This window comes from Heteronotia binoei, chromosome 6, assembly GCF_032191835.1.
Source record: "Heteronotia binoei isolate CCM8104 ecotype False Entrance Well chromosome 6, APGP_CSIRO_Hbin_v1, whole genome shotgun sequence".
NCBI lineage: Eukaryota > Metazoa > Chordata > Lepidosauria > Squamata > Gekkonidae > Heteronotia > Heteronotia binoei.
The window spans coordinates 147805148-147817487 of record NC_083228.1 but is presented as its reverse complement, the minus strand read 5'-3'; the positions used below and the strand labels follow the sequence as shown (position 1 = coordinate 147817487).

Here is a 12340-nt window from a genome sequence, read left to right as displayed (position 1 = left end):
GAGTGGAGGTAGGCAGGCAAACTAGGCGCTTGCCTGGGGAACCGTGAGGGGGGGGGAGCCCAATTTTTCGCCCCCACCTTCCCGGCATCCTAGGCAACTGCCTAGTGGGTGAGCTGGCCCTGGCTGCTGCTGTGAGAGCCCTCTTAGCCCCACCCACCTCACAGGGTGTCTGTTGTGGGGGAGGGAGATGAAGGAGATTGTAGGCCTCTGTGAGACCCTGTCTTTGAAAGGGCAGCTGCTGTGAGAGCCCTCTCAGCCCCACCCACCTCACAGGGTGTCTGTTGTGGGGGAAGAAGGGAAAGGAGATTGTAGGCCGCTCTGAGACTCTGAAATTCAGAGTGGAGGACGGGATATAAATCCAATATCATCTTCTTCTTCTTCTTCCTGGAGACTTCAGGAAAACATTATTTAACCCAGGGTTAAATAACCCCGATCCACGGACCAGTACCAGTCCATGGCCTGTTAGCAACCGGGCCGTGAGTTTTATATTTCATTATATATTACAATGTAGTAGTAAAAATAAGACATTCGATTTATATCCCGCCCTCCACTCCGAAGAGTCTCAGAGCGGCTCACAATCTCCTTTCCCTTCCTCCCCCACAACAGACACCTTGTGAGGTGAGTGGGGCTGGAGAGGGCTCTCACAGCAGCTGCCCTTCCAAGGACAACCTCTGCCAGAGCTCTGACTGACCCAAGGCCATTCCAGCAACTGCGGGTGGAGGAGTGGGGAATCAAACCCGGTTCTCCCAGATAGGAGTCCGCACACTTAACCACCACAACAAACACTTTAGAAATAAAGTGCACAATTGCATCATCCCGAAACACACTCACCCCCCCGGTCTGTGAAAAAAAATTGTCTTCCACAAAACCAGTTCCTGGTACCAAAAAGGTTGAGGACCACGGATTTAACCCATAAGGAGATCAGTGTAATTCTGGGAGATCTTCAGCTCCAGCAAAACTAGCTGGTGGTCAGTTGCTTCGGGGCGGCTCTCTGGAGAGGCTCTGTAATCAATCTTACCTCTGCAGAACCAAGACGGTGACATGGCGCAGTTTACCAATCCACCAAAGCTTTCTGCACAAGGGTGGGCAGAACGAATCTTCTCTCTCATCCGCATGTACACGCTCACACCTGCATATGCACACTTTATCCGCTTCGGGCTGAACGTCAGTTAATTTTCCAGACATGGTTCCGTCAGAAAATCAGTTTGCATAGCATTTCAGAAAATCGGCTCCCCCACGCCTGGGAGGCAAGGCCTGCTCAACAACCCCTGGAGAGGAACGCGCTGGAGAAACCAGGATATGGAGTTACCGATAAATCACGCGCAGAAATGAAATTTTAATTTCAAACACTTTTATTTCAAAGGTCCTGAAGTTCTTCAAAAAAATCCATTTGCGTCTTTAAAAAGAGGGGGCTTTTAAATGATGGATTATCAAAGTGGCCATAACGTGGCGACGGCAGCAAAGTGAAAATTCGAAATCGTTCCAAACGGGCCACCGCCAAAAATCAAATCAAATCAGAATCTGTATCTTCAATGTAAAAAAAAAAACTCCTCAAGCCAAAAAAGAGGAATTTTTAGATTCCCTTTCCACCCAAATAATCCTTTTCTTTCTTCTCCGGATGCAGCCCTTAATAAACCTGAGACAGCTGCCCCCAAAGCCCACATTTTAAAGCCATGTGACCTGCATTCTGGCCTTGTCGTGCTCCCCAAAAATGACAGAGGGGGCTCACTAGCCTCCCACCCTCAACTCTGTGCTCAGGCTGCCACCCCCCCCCCCTCATTTCCATCCATGTCTCACTCATAAGAACATCACAAGAGCCCTGCTGGATCAGACCAACGAGGGTCCATCTAGTCCAGCATCCTGTCTCACACAATGGCCAACTAGTTCCTCTGGAGGGCCAACAGCAGGGCAGAGAGGCCGAGGCCTTCCCCTGAGACAACATCAGAAGAGCCCTGCTGGATCAGACCAGGGAGGGTCCATCTAGTCCAGCCTCCTGTCAAACACAGTGGCCAGCTGGTTCCTCTGGAGGGCCAACAACAGGGTAGAGAGGCCAAGGCCTTCCCCTGATGAGAACATAAGAAGAGCCCTGCTGGATCAGACCAGTGAGGGTCCCTCTAGTCCAGCATCCTGTCTCACACAGGGGCCACCCAGTTCCTTTGGAGGGCCTGAAACAGGGCATAGAGGCTGAGGCCTTCATAAGAACATCAGAAGAGCCCTGCTGGGTCAGGCCAGTGAGGGTCCATCTAGTCCAGCCTCCTGTCTCACACAGTGGCCAACCAGTTCTTCTGGAGGGCGAACAAACAGGGCATGGAGGCTGAGCCCTTCCCTTGAGAAGACCCCAAGAAGAACCCTGCTGGGCAGACCAGTGAGAATCCACCTAGTCCACCATCCTGCCTCACACAGTGGCCATCCTGCCTCACTCTGGATGTCCAACAACAGGGCAGAGAGGCCAAGGCCTGCCTAAGAACATCAGAAGAGCCCTGCTGGATCTGACCACTCCCTCTCATCCAGCATCCTGACTCAAACATTGGACAATCAACTCCTCTGGAGGGCCAACAACAGAGCACAGAGACTGAGGCCTTCCCACAATAAAGAGGGCCCTGCTGGATCTGACCAGTGATGGTCCATCTAGACCAGCATCCTTTCTCATGGAGTGGCCAGACAGCTCCACTAGACATCTAATAACAGATGCAACGAGGCTGAAGCCTTCTCCAGTGTTGCCTCCTGGCTCTGGGATTCGGAGACTGACTGCCTCTGCACATGGATATTCCCTTTAGTCACTTTGACTAGTAGCCCTCAGTGGGCCTCTCCTCCATGAATCTATATCACCGCCTTTTCAAGCTTTCTAAGCCTGTGGCCATCACCGCATCCTCTGGCAGCAAATTCCACATTTTAATTACTCTCTGTGTAAAGAACTATTTCCTTCTTTCTGTCCTGAACCTCCTGCCCATCGGTCACATTGGATACCCTGAAGTTCCAGTATTTGGGGAGAGGGAGAAAAATGTATCTTTGTCCACCCTGTGCATAACTGTATAAAGCTTTATTATCAGGTCCCCACTTAGTCAACTCGGCAGACTCCTCATGGAGAAGCTGCTGCAACCCCTTCATCATCTGAAGTTGTTTCTTCCCTCAGCAAAATTCTTGATTCCCATCATGTGTTTTATTCCTCTTCTTCTGACCCTTGAAGAACCACCTGAAAGTAACACATAAACCCTTCCATTACCTCAGCCAATCTTGTATTTCCAGGAGCTGCCTATGAAAATGTGCCTGAGGCCCCCAAAACCTCTACCTGCTAGTGGGCCACCTCATCTAATAATAGACCTGCGGAACAGACTGACACATGAGGCCCCATCTCTCTTAAGAACATAAGAGAAGCCAAGCTAGATCAGGCCAATGGCCCCTCCCGTCCAACACGCTGTGTCACATAAGAACATAAGAGAAGCCCTGTTGGATCAGGCCAGTGGCCCATCCAGTCCAACACTCTGTGTCACAGAAGAACATAAGAGAAGCCATGTTGGATCAGGCCAATGGCCCATCCAGTCCAACACTCTGTGTCACATAAGAACAGAAGAGAAGCCCTGTTGGATCAGGCCAATGGCCCATCCAGTCCAACACTCTGTGTCACAGAAGAACAGAAGAGAAGCCCTGTTGGATCAGGCCAGTGGCCCATCCAGTCCAACACTCTGTGTCACAGAAGAACATAAGAGAAGCCATGTTGGATCAGGCCAATGGCCCCTCCAGTCTAACACTCTGTGTCACATAAGAACATAAGAGAAGCCCTGTTGGATCACGCCAATGGCCCATCCAGTCCAACACTCTGTGTCACAGAAGAACATAAGAGAAGCCCTGTTGGATCAGGCCAGTGGCCCATCCAGTCCAACACTCTGTGTCACAGAAGAACATAAGAGAAGCCCTGTTGGATCAGGCCAATGGCCCCTCCAGTCCAACACTCTGTGTCACATAAGAACATAAGAGAAGCCCTGTTGAATCAGGCCAATGGCCCATCCAGTCCAACACTCTGTGTCACATAAGAACATAAGAGAAGCCCTGTTGGATCAGGCCAATGGCCCCTCCAGTCTAACACTCTGTGTCACATAAGAACATAAGAGAAGCCCTGTTGGATCAGGCCAATGGCCCATCCAATCCAACACCCTGTGTCACATAAGAACATAAGAGAAGCCATGTTGGATCAGGCCAGTGGCCCCTCCAGTCCAACACTCTGTGTCACATAAGAACATAAGAGAAGCCATGTTGGATCAGGCCAATGGCCCATCCAGTCTAACACTCAGTGTCCACAGTGGCCAAAAAGCCCAAGTGCCATCAGGAGGTCCACCAGTGGGGCCAGGACACTAGAAGCCCTCCCACTGTGCCCTCCCCAAGCACCCAGAATACAGAGCATCCCTGCCCCAGACATAAGAACATAAGAGAAGTCATGTTGGATCAGGCCAGTGGCCCATCCAGTCCAACGCTCTGTGTCACACAGTGGCCAAAAAGCCCAAGTGCCATCAGGAGGTCCACCAGTGAGGCCAGGACACTAGAAGCCCTCCCACTGTGCCGCCCTAAGCACCCAGAATACAGAGTATCACTGCCCCAGACAGAGAGTCCCAACAATAAGTCGTGGCTAAAAGCCACTGATGGACCTCTGCTACATATGCTTATCCGTCCCCTCTTGAAGCTGACTATGCTTGTAGCCGCCGCCACCTCCCGTGGCAGTGAATTCCACGTGTTAATCCCCCTTTGGGTGAAGAAGGACTTCCTTTTATCCGTTCTAACATGACTGCTCAGCAATTTCATTGAACATCAACGAGCTCTTGTATAGCGCGAAAGGGAGAAAAGGACTTCTTTCTCCGCCTTCTCTATCCCGTGCCTAATCTGGTCAACCTCTACCACGTCACCCCTCGGTCGACGTTTCTCCAAGCTAATTGACTGAATTGACGGGGTCACACCAAGCTCTTCACACACACACACACACACACGCACACCGTGTCTCCTGCATAGGTCTGCATATGAATCAGGGTCGTATCCTGCTGATATCTGAAGCTATGTCGACCTTCCTTTGGGACGTGTCCTGAGCTCTGCGGTCCAGGGGCTGGTGAGCCATTGGCTAGAGCACATAGAAGTCATTGTTGTTGGACAAGTCTGCGTATTGGTGGGGCCCGAGAGCCGGCACTGGGGAGGCCGCGGGGGGAGGCTTGGCGCTGCTCTGGGGCTGGGGTCTCTTTGGCACCTCCCACTTGTGTCTGGCCCCCCTACGGCTCTGTGTCCTGAGCCTGTGGTTCCCATTGCAGGACACCACGCAGCACCGGCAAGCCAGAAAGGGCTTGGGTTGGCCTTTGGCTTTGACTCGGGGCAAGGGGGGCAGCCCTCTTTGGACGGGGATGCCCGGCCGGGTGGCGGGCTCTTCAGCCGGCCCTTTCAAGCGGCCCTTCTTCTTCTGGGCATGGTCCAGGCTCACGTCGGAGTGGGAAGAGCAGCTCTCGTTCCAAGCGGAGCTGGCGGCGTTCAGGCTCCGCAAGGGCAAGGCCAGGCGCAAAGCCTTCCAGAAGCGGGAGCCGGGCCTCTTGGACTTCTCCCCCTTCCACGTCACGAAGGCCACGGACTCTTTCAGCTGCTGGATGCTGGGAGGGGCTCGCTGGAGGGGCCGGTACTCGATCACGATGAGCTTGGTGGCGATGTGGTTCTGGCAGAGGAGGCCCAGTTTGAACTCCAGCATGCTGATGCTCTTCTCCAGCAAGTAGTCGGGACTCAACACCACAATCATCTTCCGGCTCCGCTGGATGAAGTCGAAAATGGATTCGGTGATATCTAGCAGGGAAAGGAGAGGACAGGGATAAGAGTCAGGCCACTGAATGGAGGGGCTCACACCAAGGAGGCCACGCTGCGGTTTTCTGTACCAAGCATTGCCAGCTCTCCATTGGGAAATTCTGGAGATTTGAGGGTGTGTGTGTGTGTGTGTGTGTGTGTGTGTGTGTGTGTGTACAGTATGTGTGTCTGTGTATTGTGGGAGAAAATATTAAAAAGTTGGTCAAATCTTAAGAGTTTAGCAAAATTCTCACAGGGGGTTTGAACAATGGAGCTAGGAAACAAGTATTTTTTTTTGGGGGGGGAGGGATAAGAAAGAGCACAATAAAATTTAGAAGTTCTGGAGCTTCACTGCTGTGAGCTCCTGCCCCAAATGAGGCCTGAATACCACAGAGTCAGCCATCTTGAGCAGCCATTTTCTCCAAGGGAACTGATCTCTGTAGTCTGGAGTTCAGTTGGATTTCTGGGAGGTCACCAGGCCCTGACTGGCCTATCAAGGGTTGTCAACTCCAGTTGGGGGCTGGATCCCATATAGGATTGTCACGTGGGGCTGCCAAGCCCCCAGTCTGGGTGGGGGTTCCCCCGCCCGGGAGGTTCCCAACCCACCAGCCCACATTGGGTCGGCGAGGGGAACCTCCCCCTATGTCGCCGGCACGATGATGTCAACTAGAAGTGATGTCATCATGCCAGCAACGTCATGTGCGGCCACTCTGGGCATTTACGAGAAAACTCTATGGTTTTCCCAGACGCTCTAGCCATTTGGGAGGGAAAACTCTGTGGTACAATAGGTACCATAGAATTTTCCCCTGCCAAATGGCTAGAGCGCCCAGGAAAACCATAGTGTTTCTCCAGAAATGCCTAGAGCAGCAAAAGTCTCCCGCTGGAGAACACAGGAGACTTGGCAACCCTAGTTGTCCCCCCACACACCAGGCACCAGTTGGGGCTGGGAGAAGTTTGCCAGTCTCCAGACTCTTATCTGGGAGAACTGGTTTGATTCCCCTCTCCTCCACTTGTACCTGCTGGCATGGCCTTGGGTTAGCCAGAGCTCTGGCAGAGGTTGTCCTTGAAAGGGCAGCTGCTGTGAGAACCCTCTCAGCCCCACCCACCTCACAGGGCGTCTGTTGTGGGGGAGGAAGATAAAGGAGATTGGAAGCCGCTCTGAGTCTCTGCCCCCACCTCACAGGGTGTCTGTTGTGGGGGGAGAAATATAGGAGATTGTGAGCCGCTCTGAGTCTCAGGGAGAAGGGTGGGGTATAAATCTGCCCCCACCTCACAGGGTGTCTGTTGTGGGGGGAGAAGATATAGGAGATTGTGAGCTGTTCTGAGTCTCCGATTCAGAGAGAAGGGCGGGGTACAAATCTGCCCCCACCTCACAGGGTGTCTGTTGTGGGGGAGGAAGATATAGGAGATTGTGAGCCGCTCTGAGTCTCTGATTCTGGGAGAAGGACGCTTTTACCAACTCAATGCTGCCCATTCTCCTTCCCACCCCCCAGTTATATGTTGCCAAGTCCCACCCCAAGATTTCCTGTTCTGATTCCGCATTGCATCAATTTCAGTCTGAAATCTTTTTAAAATAGTCATTTCCAAGGCTTGAGAATTCTGACGTTTGGTAAACATTTCATTTCAGTGGGGACATTTCTGACTGGTAATGCAGCCATTCACAAACCGCTACAAACTGCTTGAAAGCTCCCGGAAAGTTTGTGTCTGTTGACCTGCCACTAAAATCGGTTTAAAAACGTCAACCAACCAAAAATGTGTCATAAATGTTCATTTGGGAGCCAATTCGTGCCCATCCCTAACAACCTGACGCAAGAAAGGAGAGCCCCGGGCTGGCTAGAAAGCCAGCCAGCCCAAGCAGTCTCGCTCACCTGGGGCTCTCCGGGGCTGCCCCCTTCCCCCCGTCAAAAGCTCAGCAAGCCACCCAAAATCACGTAAGAAGTGGAGAAAGGGTGATGCAGGCTTCTCCAGGGGTTAATGAGGGCTGCTGCAATGTGGCAAAGCCCCTGGTGACTGGCTGGCTGGCTGCACACTCCTAATCCAGGGATTGTTATGCAGCTGCACCTACTATTCAATGGACAAGGTAGGAAGGGAGGAGGGGGGGCATCAGAAAGGTTCAGGAGCTGTGCTCCTGTGAGCTGCTGCTGAATCTGAGACCTGACTAGCAGCCAGGTCCCAAATGATGAACATATATGAACATATGAAGCTGCCTTATACTGAATCAGACCCTCGGTCCATCAAAGTCAGCATTGTCTACTCAGACTGGCAGCGGCTCTCCAGGGGCTCCAGCTGAGGTTTTTCACGCCTACTTGCCTGGACCCTTTTTAATTGGAGATGCCGGGATTGAACCTGGGACCTTCTGCTTACCAAGCAGATGCTCTACCGCTGAGCCACCGTCCCTCCCCAACTGATCTGGAACTAGAGCTGAGCAGTGCGGTAGTAAAATCCGCACACGACACAAAAATTACTCAGGATGATGAAAACCAAGGCAGATTATGAAGGGCTGGGTGAATGGGTGACAATGTGGCATATGAAGTCCAATGTTGGTACGTGTAAGGTGATGTTCTTATGATGTAAGTGTAAGGTGATCTCCCATGGCTCTACATTGCATCTTGGTGGCAGGAAAAGAATATTACGTAAATGGGAACCCTTCTTAAATTGGAAATTCGGGCCCACCTGTGTTTCATCTACATTAACTTCGTTTCATCTACATTAACGAAGATGACATCTCAAACTGGAGAGCCAGTTTGGTGTAGTGGTTAAGTGCGCGGACTCTTATCTGGGAGAACCAGGTTGGATTCCTCACTCCTCCACTTGCACCTGCTGGAATGGCCTTGGGTCAGCCATATTTATCGCAGGAAGATATAGGAGATTGTAAGCCACTCTGAGACTGATTCAGAGAGAAGGGTGGGATATAAATCTGCAATTCTTCCTCTCATGCTTAGTTTTGTGTTAAATAGCTAAATATTAGATGAGTACAATTTGTATTGTATTTGACAGCATACCTCTACAATATGGTTTTTCATTGAAGAAGAAGCAGATTTATATCCCGCCCTTCTCTCTGAATCAAGAGACTCAGAGCGGCTTACAATCTTTTATCTTTTCCCCCCACAACAAACACCCTGTGAGGTGGGTGGGGCTGAGAGGGCTCTCACAGCAGCTGCCCTTTCAAGGACAACCTCTGCCAGAGCTATGGCTAACCTAAGATCATTCCAGCAGGTGCAAGTGGAGGAGTGGGGAAATCAAACCCGGTTCTCCCAGACAAGAGTCCACGCATTTAACCACTACACCAAACTGGCTGTTTGCTTTTTTGAATTTTTTTTTTTTTTTTTTACCAAGCAGCCTGAATCTGAACTCTGTGCTCATGACCTGAGTTCGATTCTGGTGGAAGCTGGATTCAGGTAGCTGGCCCAAGGTTGACTCAGCCTTCCATCCTTCCGAGGTCGGTCAAATGAGTCCTTAACTTGCTGGGGGGGAAAGTGTAAGACTAGGGAAGGCAACGGCAAACCACCCCGTAAAAAGCCTGCCGTGAAAACGTTGTGAAAGCAACGTCACCCCAGAGTCGGAAACAATTGGTGCTTGCACAGGGGACCTTTCCTTTCCTTGAATAACGCATTGTCATAATCCGTGCTTTGTTAAGACGGCCTATTGTGTGTATGTGAATACTGAGATTCTGTTTCCCATGATTCTGTAACTCAGTTATTTCTCAATGAACTGTTATCGTGGGTGGGGTGGGGGGAGGTGATGCACACTGGGACAAAAAAATCTCCAGCTTCAAGGAGGTCTGACTTTGGAGAGACCAAGAGGGAAACGGATCTTGGGGTCATAGTGGGGAGCTTAGTGAAGGTGTCACCTGTGGGCTGCACCAGAGACAAAGGCAGGGATTATTAGGGATTGTTAGGAAATTATTAGGGATTGTTAGGGATTATTAGGAAAGGGGATTGAGAATAAAATGGCCAAAAACTGAAATGCCCCTGGATAGAGCCATGGTGTGTTTGGAATACTATACATGGAATTTGGAATACCGTGTATGGTTCTGGTCACCGTACCACAAAAAGGATATTGCAGAGCTACAAAAAGTACAGAAGAGGACAACCAAGATAGTTTGGAGACCTCTGCTATGAGGAAAGGCTGGGACTCTTCCTGGTCTGACCCAGCAGGGCTCTTTTGAGGTTCTTCTCAGGGGAAGGCCTCAGCCTCTCTGCCCTGTTGTTGTCCCTCCAGAGGAACTGGTTGGCCATTGTGTGAGACAGGAGGCTGGACTAGATGGACCCTCCCTGGTCTGATCCAGCAGGGTTCTTCTAAGGTTCTTCTCAGGGGATGGCCTCAGCCTCTCTGCCCTGTTGTTGTCCCTTCAGAGGAACTGGTTGGCCACTGTGTGAGACAGGAGGCTGGACTAGATGGACCCTCACTGGTCTGACCCAGCAGCGCTCTTCTGATGCTCTTCTCAAGGGATGGCCTTGGCCTCTCTGCCCTGTTGTTGGCCCTCCAGAGGAACTGGTTGGCCACTGTGAGAGACAGGAGGCTGGACTAGATGGACCCTCCCTGATCTGACCCAGCAGGGCTCTTCTGAGGTTCTTCTCAGGGGAAGGCCTTGGCCTCGGGGGTTAGATAAAAATATGGAGCAGAGGTCCATCAGTGGCTATTAGCCACAGTGTGTGTGTGTGTGCATATATATATATATATATATATATATATATATATATATATATATATATAATTTTGAGGGGGGCCACTGTGTGACACAGTGTTGGACTGGATGGGCCATTGGCCTGATCTAACACGGCTTCTCTTATGTTATGTTCTTCCTGCCCTGTTGTTGGCCCTCCAGAGGAACTGGTTGGCCCCTCTGTGAGACAGGATGCTGGACTAGATGGACCCTCCCTGGTCTGACCCAGCAGGGCTCTTCTGATGCTCTTCTCAAGGAAAGGCCTCGGCCTCTCTGCCCAGTTATTGGCCCTCCAGAGGAACTGGCTGGCCCCTGTGTGAGACAGGAGGCTGGACTGGATGGACCCTCACTGGTCTGATCCAGCAGGGCTCTTCTTAATGTATTATATTCCTCACCCACTTTCTGAAAAGTCTGGTGGATGCCAAGGGAAGTATAGGCAGGCACCATGTTGGGGAACCGTACCGTACACCACGAAGCTGAGATTTTGTTGTGCCACAGCATGAAGAGTTGTCATCAGGGAAGCGAAGTGGGGCTGTGGGTGTCCACAGCCAGAGGAAACAGCAAAATGGAATTAAAATAAACACACACATGAAAAAAATGGAGAAGGAACTAAATCACAACAGAAAATACCAAAATAAGCATTTTATTGAAATACAAAACAAAACACACACACACCCAAAGTTGCATTTTTAATGCAAATGATATAACAAAATTCAGAATGGAAGGGAAAAGACAAAAATGGACCAATGAAACAAGCAAACGAAAATGGTCACCTTGAGAAGACCCTCGCTCGGATTTGGCTTCTATGCTTTTATCCCCTTCCCATGGGAGATTTGGCCACTGAGTCTTCGGGGCTAACAGGAGCTCCAAAATCCAAGGCTGGGTGGCCAAAATGGGCACAAGTTGAGCCCAGCCTCTGAGGAGCAGATTTGCACACTGCCGGCACATGCACCCTTGTGTGCACCTCTGTGCAGTCACGTACACCAGAACACATCAATTGGGGGAAGGGAACTGCTCTGGATTGGGCTCCGTGCTTAAGACTTTGGTGCTCTTTCTTCCTAAGAGCTCAAAAGGTTCCCCCAGCCTCCAGAGCCAGTTTGGTGTAGTGATTATGTATGTGGACTCTTGTCTGGGAAAAACGGGTTTGATTCCCAGCTCCTCCACTTGCACCTGCTGGAATGGCCTTGTGTCAGCCAGAGCTCTCGCAGGAGTTGTCCATGAAAGGGCAGCTGCTCTGGGAGCCCTCTCAGCCCCACCTACTTCACAGAGTGTCTTTTGTGGGTGAGGAAGGTAAAGGAGATTGTGAGCTGCTCTGACACTCTGAGATTCAGAGTGAAGGGCGGGATATAAATCCAATATAATCAATCATCATCGTTTCTTTTTCATGGACCCCCTGCGGGTTAGGCCATGCTGAGACTGATCGGCCCAGGGTCTCCCAGCGAACTTCCATACCTGAGTAGGGGAGCTGCAACCAGGTAGTCCAACACGCTGAAGGTTTATCCCTCCCTCCCCCAAATCTTGAGGATCTCTAAGGTGTTAACAGCTTTAAACTGAACGTATGAAAAACATATGAAGGTGCCTTCTACTGGATCAGACCCCCCCCCCCCTCAGTCCACATAAGTCAGTCTTGTCTACTCAGGCTGGCAGCAGCTCTCCCTCCAGGGTCTCAAGCTGAGGTTTTTCACGCCTACTTGCCTGGACCCTTTTTATAGTTGGAGGTGCCGGGGATTGAACCTGGGACCTTCTGCTTACCAAGCAGATGCTCTACCACTGAGCCACCATCCCTCCCTAAAGTCAGTCTTGTCTACTCAGACTGGCAGCGGCTCTCCAGGGTCGCAAGTGGAGGTTTTTCACGCCTACTTGTCTGGACCC

At 51.1% G+C, this 12340-nt stretch overlaps 1 protein-coding gene across 1 annotated transcript in view; it reads right to left on the bottom strand.

Moving 5' to 3' along the window:
• Positions 1 to 5104: 5104 nt before the first annotated feature.
• The window catches only part of IL1RAP (interleukin 1 receptor accessory protein), a 131632-nt gene continuing 124396 nt past the window's right edge, over positions 5105 to 12340 (bottom strand). The window contains exon 11 of the mRNA XM_060242786.1: positions 5105 to 5805. Within this exon, the coding sequence (XP_060098769.1) occupies positions 5105 to 5805 (701 nt within the window). The remainder of the gene's footprint in view (positions 5806 to 12340) is intronic.